Source organism: Lynx canadensis, chromosome D1 (assembly GCF_007474595.2).
Source record: "Lynx canadensis isolate LIC74 chromosome D1, mLynCan4.pri.v2, whole genome shotgun sequence".
In the NCBI taxonomy this organism is placed as follows: Eukaryota; Metazoa; Chordata; class Mammalia; order Carnivora; family Felidae; genus Lynx; species Lynx canadensis.
The window spans coordinates 60975640-60989634 of NC_044312.2; the positions used below are offsets into that span (position 1 = coordinate 60975640).

General features: G+C 38.5%; 1 protein-coding gene across 1 annotated transcript; it reads left to right on the forward strand.

Annotated features, from left to right (window-relative positions):
- The first annotated feature begins 12588 nt into the window (after positions 1 to 12588).
- Positions 12589 to 13545, forward strand: LOC115526501 (olfactory receptor 51H1-like). Its single transcript, XM_030333884.1, has one exon. It carries the CDS (start codon positions 12589 to 12591, stop codon positions 13543 to 13545), a length of 957 nt encoding a protein of 318 aa, XP_030189744.1.
- Positions 13546 to 13995: the final 450 nt, after the last annotated feature.

Genomic DNA, 13995 nt, shown 5'->3' on the forward strand with positions numbered 1-13995 from the left:
CAGCGACCCTCACACACTTTGGTGTTCTAGTGGACTGCCTCGGGTATATTCTTTATGCAACCCTTGATGTGCCTCATCTGGTGGAGTGGGTGGGGTGTGGGATACACGAAAGGCGAGCACAGGTGTCCAGCCTCTTGTTGCCAGAACCCCATGGGGAACCTCGATGAGAATGTTGTGGTTAGTTAAGGGCTTGTTGTTCAGCCCAGAGGAAGCACAATAATGACCTTTAAACTGCAGCAGGAATGAAGACTCTCTCCATCCCTAGGATCCAGTCTTGTTCTCATAGCCCATGAAGCAGGTTCTCCTCCACCCTATACTAATCCTGAGCTCATAGTCCTGATAGGTCCCTGTGTCCTGTCTCACCCTGGCCTGTCTGCTCTTTGACCATTACCACCACCTCTTCCCAGCCTTTAATTCAGAGAGTGGATAATGAGCCCTAGAGAGTGCCTCAGGCTCAGTCCGCAGGGATACCTTCTGGTTTGGTTGCCTGTCTGTTTTGACTAATTGTCCTTAGCTCAGTGGAGTACCACGTGGTGCTAATGGCTCTAAGGTCACAGGTTCCATCTCTGCAGAGATCACTTAGTCACTTGCTTTGCAACCTCAGGCTAAGGCCTAAATCAATTAAAAAACTTGCTGGAACTATAAAATGGCCTTTTACCTTTGTTATGGTTTCATCCCCATCCCTGGCCACATGCACACTGCTATCCATAAAGTCAGCTCTCTCCAAAATACAACAGCTAGCTCGACTGGATCCCTTCACTCCTCTAGCCCAGTCATTTTGGCTTACTCTCTGTCTCTCTCTCCCCTGTACTTTGCACTTTCTCATTCTCCCCGCCATTTCTTGTTCCCTATAGATGCCTTGTTTTCTGATGGATCAGGTATCACCAGACACCCTACTCCCCACACCAGCTTGTAGCTTTTCCTTCACACCCTGGACACAATCAACCCAAATCTCCATAAATGCTCATTGTGTGCCATGCCGTCCACTGCTCCTCCCCTCCCGGAGAATTTTCAGGGTGCTTTTGTTCCTGTAATCCCTGCAGCAGACCTGGGTAACCAGATCCCAGCTTGGGGGTTTTACCGGGCTCATCCCTGTCACTTCTACTCCCTTTCAGGAGATGGTACTTTAATCTCTCTATCCCCAGGGCACAGCTACATGTCTCCTGACTCAGGTTACCCTCCTCACACTCCTTCCAGCAATTCCAGCAGGTGTGATCTGTTGGATCTGGAAGCTGCCTCAAAGTCTGCAACTAAAGTTTAACCCCATGGTGAATGGAGCTGAGGACACTGACTACATTCGTCTAGCACCTCAAACACGCACAACCCCATAAACAAGGGCTGTCTCAGGCTCCCTGATAAGTTCAGTGAAACATTCTATATCCATCGATCTATATCCACTTGGGATCTGGGGATGCCTCTCCTCGGACGTCTAAACCACAGGAAGGGCCCCGTATCTATCTGCAGCCTGCTTTCCTGGATGTTCAGGATAGCCATTTATTCATGTTATAAATGAATCTGGCCTAATAGGTTGGAGGGAGGGACAGAATTAAACCATTCTTGGGTCCCTTCTTTTCTCAGGTCAACATGTGTGTCATTCGATATGATGTTTTAGGAGCCCACTGTGTGGTGCTGTGGCTTTCATAGTTAGACCATCTAGGTAAAAATCCTTGCTTTGCCATTTTCCAGCTATAAGGCTGTGGACAAGCTAGTTCACATCTTTGAACTTCAGTTTCCTCATCAGTAAAAAGAATTTGGATGAAATGTGAGTGAAGTGTCCAGAACAATGCCTACCTCCCATTGCTAGTGTTTGTAGGGGCTGATGGCAGGCTGCCCCAAATGGCATATTGATTATTTTGAATTGAACCTGGGAAACAGCCAGTACAAGGACACCCAGATGCTTTTTTGTCACCCCTGAAAGCAGACAATAAATCTCCCATATGAAAGTTACCTTGCCTGTACTAAGAAGTAAAAAGACATCTTAATCACCAGAGATAGAAGCTTTAAAGCTGAGAAAGCTGCAGAAACAAACCTTGTTACTTAAAAAAAAAATTTTTAATGTTTATTTTTGAGAGAGAGAAAAAGAGAGAGAGAGCACTGAGGAGGGACAGAGATAGAGGGAGACACAGAATCTGAAGCAGGCTCCAGGCTCCGAGCTGTCAGTACAGAGCCCGACATGGGCTCAAACTCACAGGGCTTGAACCATGAACTGTGTAATCATGACCTGAATCAAAGTCAGGCGCTTAACTGACTGAGCCACCCAGGCACCTGAAAATTTGCTACTTTTTTACTAACTTACTACCTCAGCCCAAATTTCATTTACTAATAAAAGCTCCCGAACGTCTGTTTTCTTTATTCTGACAATTTCTTACACATTTATTATCTCTTTGTCTAAAATGTATAAACACTGCCTGCCTTATTCATGTGTTTGGGTCTCAATTTCATTATTAGACCTCTGTGTGCACATATTGAAACCTTGGATTTTTCTCCTGTTAATCTGTTCCATGTAAATTTAATTCTTAGTCCAGTAAGAAGAACCTTGGACAAAGGAAAATTTCTTCCTCCTCTTCATAATCTATATAGGTAACTTAATTGTTCCCAAATTAGCTAGTATTCCCCAAAATATATGTGACAATGGAATACAATATTTCTGCCAAGAAAATATATGTCTTAAGCCCAAGAGAGTGGCATAATAGAAAAGACAAATTGGACTCAGTCTGTAGGCTCTCTAACTTATTGTTGGCTGTCAGTTAGGGGTCACTGCCATATCCTAGAGGCTGCTCTTATCCTTGTATGTAGTCTCCTCTACCTTGACATGTTGAAGCCAACGTATGTTCATGGCCCAAACTCTCAGCAAATTATAAATACAAAGGGAACTTCCATGATTTTATAAAGGGCATCTACAAAAATGCTGCTCACTAATATTATAATTAATGATGAAAGACTTAATGCTTTCTCCCTAAGATTGGGAGAAAAGGCAAGAGTGTATGTCCTCACCATTCTTGTACAGAATTGTACTAGAATTCTACTCAGTACAATGAGGGGAAAATGTAGAAGGCATACAGATATATATTAGAAAAGAAGAAATACACAACTGTGTATTCATAGATAGCATGACAGTCTATATAAAAAAAACACAAGAAATACACAAAAAGTTCCTAGAACTTGAAGATCAGTTTGGCAAGATCACAGGATTAGAGTCAATATAAAAAAAAAAAAATCAGTGATATTTCTACATATTAGCAATGAGTAATTTGAAATGGAATAAAAAATTCTTTAACGTTTATTTTTGAGAGAGATACAGAGTGTGAGCAGGGGAGGGGCAGAGAGAGAGAGAGAGAGAGAGGGAGACACAGAATCCTAAGCAAGCTCCAGGCTCAGAGCTGTTAGCACAGAGCCTGACACAGGGCTCGAACTCATGAACCGTGAGATCATGACCTGAGCTGAAGTCAGACACTTAACTGAGTCACCCAGGCGCCCATAAATGGATATTTTTAAGTACCATTTATAATAGCACCAAAATGACACACCAAGCTATGTGGCTAATAAAATTTGTACAAGATTATCATGTTGAAAAATACAGAGCATTGTTAAAAGAAATAAGAGATGGCCTAAATAAATGGTGAAAATGAATTACAGGACTCAACATTTTTTAAGATGTCAATTCTGCCTAAATTATTCTAAAGGTTTAATGAAATTCCAATCAAAAGCCTAGCAATGTTTTTGGTAGAGATAGACAAGCTGATTCTAAAATGTATATAAGAAGTCAAAAGAACTAATATAGACAAAACAATTTTGAAAAAGAAGAGAAAGTTTGAAGACCCTTAATACCTGACTTCTAGAGTTCCTATTGTTTTGGCAAAGGGATAGACACATAAATCAGTGAAATAATATAGAGAATCTACAAAAAGAGACCCACAGAAATATGGTCAATTGATTTTTGAACAAAAAAAAATCATAAACATAAATGTAAATCATAATACTATAAAATTTCTAGAAGAGAAAATAGGAGAAAATCGTTGAGACTTTTTGTTATGCAAATATTTCTTAAATTAGACACCAAAAGCACAACTCAAAGCAAATATATATATATATATATATATATATATATACACACACATTTGTATGTATATATGTATATATATATGTGTGTGTGTCTGTGTGTGTGTGTGTGTGTATATATATAATCAAAAATATTTTATAAGAGGGGCACCTGAGTGGTTCAGTCAGTTAAGCATCCAACTTTGGATTTCAGCTCAGGTCATGATCTCACAGTTCATGGGTTCAAGCCCCATGTCAGGTTCTGCACTGACAGTGCAGAGCCTGCTTGAGATTCTCTCTCTGTCTCTGTCTCTGTCTCTCTCTCTGCTCCTCCCCCACTCACTCTCATGCTTGCTCTCTCTCTCTCTCAAAATAAAAAGATAAACTTTAAAAATATATTTTATAAGATTTTTAAAAATAAAAATGCTTAACAAAAGACAGTGTTAAGATAATGAAAAAGAAAAGACAAAACACAGACTAGGGGAATAAGTAAAAAATCATATAAACAACAAAGGTTTTTTAATCAAAATATATAATATATTAAGCTATAAATTCAACAAGAAAAAAAAAGTAACCCAATAGCAAATAATGGGCCAAAGATTTGAATAGAAATTTCATCAGAGAAGATATTATGTATGGCAATAAACACATAAAAAAAGGCCCAACATTATTAGTCACTAAGGAAATAAAAATTAAAACCACCATGATAAGTTGTCACTATAAACCTGTAAGAATGACAAAAAAATGATAATTTAAGGTTCTAGTTGGAACAAAAGCAGGTAGGACTGTCATACATTGGTGATAGAATACAAAATGGCACAACCACTTTGAAAAATAATTTGGTATTTTTTTAATAAAGTTAGACACATAGTTAACATATGCCTGGGCCATCGACTTTTATGTATTTTTTTTTCAACATTTATTTATTTTTGGGACAGAGAGAGACAGAGCATGAACGGGGGAGGGGCAGAGAGAGAGGGAGACACAGAATCGGAAACAGGCTCCAGGCTCTGAGCCATCAGCCCAGAGCCCGACGCGGGGCTCGAACTCACGGACCGCGAGATCGTGACCTGGCTGAAGTCGGACGCTTAACCGACTGCGCCACCCAGGCGCCCCGTCTTTTATGTATTTAAACAAGAGAAATGAAAACTTAGGCACATATAAAAACCTATGTGTGAATGCTTGTAACAACTTTACTTACAGACTTCCTTCAACTACCAAATGGATAAACAGAATATCAACTATATCCATACAATGGATATGCATACAATGAAACCCTGTTTAGCAATATTGTGTATAAATCTCAAATGCACTATGTTAAATGGAAAAATTCAGGTTTGAAAGATTACATACCATTTAATGAACCAAAGTTATAGGGTCAGACAACAGATTAGCAGTTGCCAAGGGCTTGTGGTGGGTGGAAGAGGTCAACTACAAGGGGTAACATGATGGAATGTTTTGGGTTGATGGAACTCTTCCATATTTGGATTAAGGGGGTGGTTGCATGACTCTATGACAGAATTGCACAAAAAGATGTAAATTTCATTGGCTATAAATTTTAAAATCATTTTAAAAATGTAAACTCTCATTAAGAGCATTTGGCAGTTTAAGTTTGATAAAATTTACCTTTCAAGCCTCATTCATCTTTTCTTATGTCCTCCCTCTCTCTTGCCCATTTTCTCATTATATTACCTTCCCTTGGTTTCCTGCTTTTTCCCTTTTTTCCTTTCTTCTGTTCTTCTACTCTTCCATTTTTTAAAAAAATGCAACAAATATGTTTTGGTCACTTTGATCACACAATGTATTGCTCTGGATATGAATTGAAGCATTTGTGCTTCAAAAATTCTAGTAATTCAGTTTTTTAAATACTTCAGAAATGTAGTAAGAATGAGTCAGCAAGAAAAAATACATTTTGGGAAAAATATACACTTGCATGAATATGAAAAGTTGTCTTGATGTTATGAAAACTGCTTAAGGATAAACAAGATATATAGGCTTACAGATTATTTGCAAATGCATTTTCAGCCTCTCATGATTATGATTTTTTTCATAAGGCTTTCATAAAAAATAAAATTTATGTGGCAATGAAATCATTTAACTACATGTAATAAGACATCTGTCCAGTTCAAATTTGGTTAGCGCCAAATATTATTAGAGTAATATTTTCTAAAGAAATTGACAATAAAAGAAACCTCATGGGGCGCCTGGGTGGCGCAGTCGGTTAAGCGTCCGACTTCAGCCAGGTCACGATCTCGCGGTCCGTGAGTTCGAGCCCCGCGTCGGGCTCTGGGCTGATGGCTCAGAGCCTGGAGCCTGTTTCTGATTCTGTGTCTCCCTCTCTCTCTGCCCCTTGCCCGTTCATGCTCTGTCTCTCTCTGTCCCAAAAATAAATAAACGTTGAAAAAAAAAATTAAAAAAAAAAATGTTTAAAAGAAACCTCATTACTTACTCATAACTTAGAGAAAGAAGGAACAGGGAAAAACAAGAATAAACAAAGCAATTTATTTTTGTGTGAATAAAAAAAGTTAGAATGTTACTGAAGAAGTCCATGTAGGAGAAATAGAGTGTGTGGAATTGTATTACATTTGATATAAAAAGAAAGCAATATTAGAAATATTTAAAAGGTAAAAATGTCAGGATGTACTATTTATAGGATGACTTATATTTTTGTATTTACATGACTAGATGGCTTGAACTATGAACTGAGATATAAAAGTAAAGAAATAGCCAGTTAAAGTATAGAGGGGAAAGCATAAAGTTGCATTCTAAAGTTATGGATTTATTGATTTTGATGAATATGTGTGATGCAGAGGTAAAGATAATGGCCACCAGGCAGATACATAGAACTGCCTGAAAGTCAACACAAGGATGAGGATCAGAGATACAGATTTGGAAGGAATCTGTTTGTATGTAAAGTTGAATGAGAAAAGCAAGAGTTACAGTAGGAAATGGAATCAGAGAAACTGGGATTGGAGTAGGGTTAATATTGAACCTGGGAAGAGGCAATTTATTTAAACTCTGAGAAGGAAAGTTTGGGTGTGAATGTATTTCAAGAAGTAGCTAAGAGAGGGTGGGATATTGAAAAAGATTGGAGCAAATCATCACAATTCTTTTGAATGAGTAGGGAAAGGGTTTTGCTATGGAATGTGATGGGAAAAAGACTGAGTGGGAGGGGGGTTAGAAGTGTGAATATTTGTCTATTTTTTTTAATGTTTATTTATTTTTTTTGAGACAGAGAGAGACAGCATGAACGGGGGAGGGTCAGGGAGAGAGGGAGACACAGAATCTGAAACAGGCTCCAGGCTCTGAGCCATCAGCACAGAGCCTGACGCGGGGCTTGAACTCACGAACCGTGAGATCATGACCTGAGCCGAAGTCGGACGCTTAACCGACTGAGCCACCCAGGCGCCCCAGAAGTGTGAATATTTGAAATTGCTTTTGATAGGAATGGGATTAGTATCCAATCAAAGAAAATTAATTAATGAAAGATGGATACTCTAAATCTATAGGACCGTACAATCTGACCTATTGCACGGTGTCCTCTATTTTCAGCTTTGAAGATGTTGAAATTTAAAAAGAGAGATAGTAATATTTGTCTAGTTTTATATTTGTGTTGACATATAGACAGAAAGTGAAAAGAAATCAGAATCCATGTGAGATGCAAATGATCAACCTGTACAAGTAAAAAACCCAAACAAACCAAAACTAAACACACACACATATACACACACAACCAACGAACCAACAAACAATAAAAAGTGTCGACTGAGAGATTAGAATAAAATTACAGTGATTCAGTTACTCAAAGCCTTTATTCATCAATACGGATGAAAAATTTGAGTAAGAGTGTTACTGAGCTGTAAGATTCATTTATAATGAGCAGTAGAATATAGAGGTTAAATTATTGCAAGTAGAGCAATTCCACAGCTTACTTACTCCAAACAGTTTACAAGAATGATTATATGATGTAGAGATGAATTATTTCTAGTTAAGAAACTGAACACTTTGAGATTCTATGGTGGTGAAGAGAATCTGAATTAATATTAAATTACTGTAGGACCATCATGTAGATAAATGGTAATTGATTAAGAGAGCTTAATTCACATGAGCATTTCTTCCTTATCTAGTAATGTTGACCTTCAAGATCTAGTAAGTCTGGAACACACCTGGGGCAGTGAGGAACACCTGCTCTATTATTTCTAGCATAAATAATTTCTGCAATAAAAATTCTTGAAGTTATGTTGACAATCTAGACTAATTCCCAATATGATCCTCTTTTCTCTTTGGAAGCATGAAGATGATAATACTTACCATATCAACTTCACAAGAGTTTTAAAGTCATGAGGATTATTATAATGAAGGTGTAAAGCAAATGTGATAAATCATATAACTGATGAAACTCAGAATTAATATTAGATATTTTTTTTATTAATGCTGTTGCTGATGTTATTAGTATTCAGGGGGCAGTTAGGAATGGTAGCATTATCTGAAGGTAATAATTGGATATTATGGAAAATTAATTGTTTCTTGATTTGTTGGTACAATTGATGACTCTCTGTAGGGTCTCTTGCTTTCCTTTTACAGGGCATGGCTAGACTTCTTTGGTTGATACTGAAAACTGAGCAATGAAACATCAGGAAAAATTCATTTACTAGGGAGTCATTTCAACTGTAGATTTTGTGGGAAAATAGAATGGGAAAATCTTGGAGTCACTTTTCCTTGGGATTTTTTATTAGTTTTGCTGTGTTTTGAGAAAAATAAAGGCAACTGTCATTCATTTTAGGACATGGAAAGAGGCTAAGATGGCCATGAGAGATCATAATTGAGCTCTAAGCAGCCTCTGAAACTAACCCCCTGCACACACATGCACACAAAAAATGCCTTTTTCTACTAGCCTCCTCAATACTCTTTCATACCCCAGACATGAATATCTAGGAGGTGATTTTACAGCTCTGGGGAGACCTCCTCAAATCTCAGAAGCTCCAGGGAGTAACTCTGCTGATTGATCTGTGAAACTCTCCATGGTGTGATAGGAGGAGGACTTTTGGAGCAGTGCAAGAAATAAAAGTCCTTATGTGGGTAGTGGCAATGGTTTTGTCAGGCAAGCTTCAGGCTGCTTAAGATCCTCTTCCAGCTAGGGATATTCTCAGCAACCAGGTAAGTTTTAGAGAAAAAAAAAAAAGTTGGCCTACCAACAGAGTATTTTAAGATTTTAAGATACTATCACTGAAGTTCTAATTGTCTCCCAACCACTTCTTTCCTGTCCCCTTATCTTTCCTTTGTCCTTTATTCTCCAACCCAAACACTCCATGTCCTATGTTCTTGCTCTCCTTCTCATTCACATCATTAAGGGAAAGATGTGAAGACAACTTCTTTAACCTCAGAATGAATAGGTCACCTTTTTCTAAGAGGTGGATAAATATCTGATCCCATTATCTTAAAATGTAAGTAACGCCCTCCCTACTCACTCCCTACTCAATGTAAGCAGAAGATAAATGTCACCTATAGAATACTGAATAACTGTTTCTATATTGTTTACACATTGTACTTTTAAAATTCCTTTCATTTAGAACCTTAGAATGATTGGAGTTTGGGAATTTTCCCCTTGATATGGCAGTTTGTGGCTCTACTGTCAGGCGAGGTATGGTTACCATTAAACTCTTCCTCAGGAGGGCTTTTCTTTCTATTTCCTCAGGTTCTCTCTGCCCATCATATATCCTGGTAATAATGAAGAGTCAACCTCTGTTTTAAAGGCCAGTTCCAATCTTATTCTATCATCTACAAATATCCTAGATTGCCTAGAAACTTCCTAGTACTTAGAACAGATTCAAGTGTGTTTTTTGTTTGTTTGTTTGCTGCTACTTATATAATAGAGAAATTTTGTAGTTTTATTTCATTGTTCACCTGCTCCTACAATCTAGGATCTATAATGAGGCCATATAGCTTGTGGTAGCCTGAGCAGATGCAGAACACTTAGACAATCAGTTTTTCCATAAATTTTGCAGTATGGACAGCAGAGGGTCAGGGCTAGATGAAACTTTCAAAGGAAGAACTTGGGATCTAAAAGCCTAATCATCAGGAGGTAGACTTGAACTCTTCCTGTTTTCTAGATCCTGGGCAATATAGATACAGAATAAAATCTAAGGACCTGTATTAGGGAGTAAGGGTCTTTGGCCAAGAGATGCAGTTTTAACTTGGTCTTCTCTAATTGCACCCTTAAGCTCCCATTGCATTTAGCTGTAATTTTCCTCAACAAGGCTGTGCCTTTGTCCCTCTCTTTTTAAAAGAAAATTTTTAATGTTTATTTATTTTTGAGAGAAAGAGAGAGAGAGCGCAGGGGAGGGGCAGAGAGAGACACACACAGAATCCTAAGCAGGCTCCAGGCTCTGAGCTGTCAGCACAGAGCCAGATGCAGGGCTTCTACCCATGAACTGTGAGATCCTGAGCCACCCAGGCACCCCTGCCTTTGTCCCTCTCTTACCTGCTTTGCTACTAATTAGGTGTTTGACTCAGGGCAAGTTATTTTCTTTTTCTGGGTTTCAGTTTCTTTATTAGTAAAATGTGAAATAGATCAACTTTTACTTCTGCTGGTCTTTGGATCTCTGTTTTTCTTTTTATTCATTTTCTCTTCTCTTCTTCCCTCCCCCTACCTTATTTACCTTTTCACTCTCATTTGTCTACCTCTTAAACTTTTCTCTCATTTCTACTTTTTATTATAATCATTTGAAAAACATAAGCACTTTATTTCTCAAAAATCACTAAAAGAGGCAAAAACTAAAGTAATAGGAAAGAAATGAATGCTGACATCTAATAGGCCAGATATTTGAACCAACAGCTAGCTCTTTTTCATAAGAGTAATGGAAAGAAATGAATATTTCATAGAAAGACAGAAAATGTCCTGGCTAAGACTGGGGAAATATGAATCAGAAATCTTTCAAAGAGGATCTTTTGGGAAATGTCAAAAAAAGGTAATAATGTGGTTTTTGATTCATCATGAGCATGGGTCAGCCAGAAATATATACGTAGCCTAGAGGTGAGATATTCAATAATTGAATAAAAGAGGATAAATTATTCAAAAATTACAAGATATACAAAGTAAATGTGATTCTTTGCTGATAGAGGAGAACCTATTCGTTTTCACTTCCACTAACTGTAAAGAACTCTGACCAAAAAATTCAAAACAAACAGAACAAAAAATGAGAAGGAAACAAATGAAAAACTCAATGTCAGCACAGAAAACATATGAAGAAAGGAACTTTTTATTCCAAGTAATCATAATAAAAAGCACACATCCTGCTTTCTAATGTCTCTACATTTTTACATTTTTAATACTTACACTGCCCCTATGGGGTAGGTACTATGATTGCCACGTGTTACACATATAGGACTGTATGTTGAGAAGCAGAGGAACTGGAATCTGAATCCAAGATGTGCCAGTCCAGAGTCCACGTTCTTGACACTACATTGCCTCATAGTCAACTTGATCCCAATCAACTGATGAAGGCAACTGAGGAGTGTCTTAAGCATGAGAGCCTCTCAGAGAGTGTGTTCTACATCTAGCTAGCATTCATGTCTGAAGTCAAATGTCCCATCAGGGGGTCCTGTAACATAAATATAGTTATTGATTCTAGCAACATAAGGGTGTCTCCCAGATGTCTATTAAGGCCTCTGTAAAGACTCAGAGTGTTACATGTGTTATGCATGATCACTGTGCCTTAGCAATAGGTCATTATCAGATGATCCGAATCCTGAAAAAGGCTTCAAGTGAACCCTGAGGGTCTCACTTCCTTTTAGACAAAGAGAGTTATGCTAAAAAAAAAAGAAAAAAAAGAAACACTGTTGTTGCTTTCCTAAGTATGATTTAGTACCCATTCAACTAAGATTTTACCAGATTGGAGATGATAATACATTTCATTTTCTGTAATGGTAGGTGGCTGCCTGAGGTTCCTGGGTTGAGAATGATTCTGAGGCCACATCCAGGTTCAGGGCAAATGAAGGAGTGTTGTGCTCAAATAGAAGCATAGGCATGTACACTGGGTATTTCCATCCCTATCCTAGATACAAGGTCCATTGCCTTCATGGGAGATCTTGGCAGAAGGAGTATGATGGGTAGGGATAACATCCTTTATGGGGAATCAAATAATTCATATTTTGTATTGATTCTGTCTTAGTTATTATGTCCTTAACCTTGCTCAACTGCTTGTAATATATTGGTTAGAAAGAGGGAAGAAAGGACAGGAGAGGAAGGACATTTTACCTAATGCACTAGCATTACAGTGTGTGCTTCAAACTGAATGTGACTTATTTGTAGTTGGGTGAGTCTTTTTCTCCTGGGCCAGGAGATGCTTTCTCAACAGGATATATGGAGGAGTAGTAATTTCAGGGGTTCATTTCTCTCTTATACCCTCCCTACTAATGTGAAAATAACATTGTTTCACTCTAAGGAAAGTCAGATTCTACTATATTATTAATCCCTGTCACTGTATTTTTAGGAGGTCACCCATCAGGATCCTGCAAGCTCTCTCCTCATGCCTGTGTCACACTGGCTTCATGGCAGATAATAACCACTCTCACTTCCAACACCCTTACTTTGTCTTAACGGGAATTCCAGGGCTTGAACAAAAGTATTACTGGATAGCATTCCCACTGGGTGTTATATATGTCATTGCCCTCTTTGGCAATGGTGTTATCATCTCTACCATCAAGTCTGAATCATCCCTGCATATCCCCATGTACTATTTTCTCTGCATGCTGGCACTGGCAGACATGGGACTTACCCTCTGTACTCTGCCCTCTATGCTAGGCATATTCTGGTTTAACTATAAGTCCATTGCCTTTGATTCCTGCCTTGTTCAGATGTACTTCATTCACACCTTCTCAGCCATTGAATCTGGTGTACTGGTGGCCATGGCCTTTGATCGGGTTGTAGCCATCTGGAACCCCCTCAGGTATGGGACCATCATAACCAATGGTGTGGTCTGCAGAGCTGGGACAGTCATCTTGACAAGGGCAGTCTGTGTGGTCTTCCCTGTGCCTTTCCTCATCAAGCGACTTCCCTTCTACCACTCCAACATCCTCTCCCACTCCTTCTGCCTTCACCAAGATGTCATGCGCCTTGCCTGTGCCAGCACTCGTATCAACAGTCTCTATGGCCTTATTGCTGTCATCTTCACCAAGGGTTCTGACTCCCTCTCTATCCTCCTCTCCTATGTGTTCATACTCCGAGCGGTAATGGCCATTGCCTCAGGGGAGGGCCGGCTGAAAGCACTCAACACCTGTGTTTCACATATCTGTGCTGTACTCATCTTCTATGTTCCACTCATTGGGCTGTCTGTCATCCATCGTTTTGGAAAGCATCTTTCACCACTGACTCATGTCCTCATGGCTAATGCCTACCTTCTTGTACCCCCTGTGCTAAACCCTGTAGTCTATACCGTGAAGACCAAGGAGATGAGAAAGAAAATAATTCAAATATTTGTTCAAACCAAGATCACTGCAGAGGGTTAGGGTCAACCAGTTTGAAAGAGGAAGAATCTATTCTGTAAAGGCTCAATTATGACTATGAGAAATAAAGGTTTATATTTTTCATGTTTTCTGTGTGATTTGAATTGGGCAAAGAGGGATTTCCCTGCACTCAAAGTATACTTTCCTTTTCCTGTGCCAAATTGTTCTTTGCCTAGTATAGAAAGAGTGATATCTTTAGGAACTATTCAATGTACTGTCCTATAGCCCTGTATTTATGAGTTGGCATGTAATAGCTAAAGGTAGGGCATATTATTAATTCAGTTTTTAAATAACTGTTTTGAACACAAATAGGTCATGAGTTTAATGCCATTTAAATTGAAGCTTGCCAAATCAATTTCATATTCTAACTCAAGAATTAAGAAAGGTCTCCATTAGTTTAAAAGGGGAGAAATGAACTATACTCATTAAATAATAAGAGAACACCTGGGGATA

What these genes read in the sequence shown, in the direction of transcription:
- LOC115526501 (XM_030333884.1), top strand. Translation starts at nt 12,589, where the DNA reads ATGGCAGATAATAACCACTCTCACTTCCAACACCCTTACTTTGTCTTA.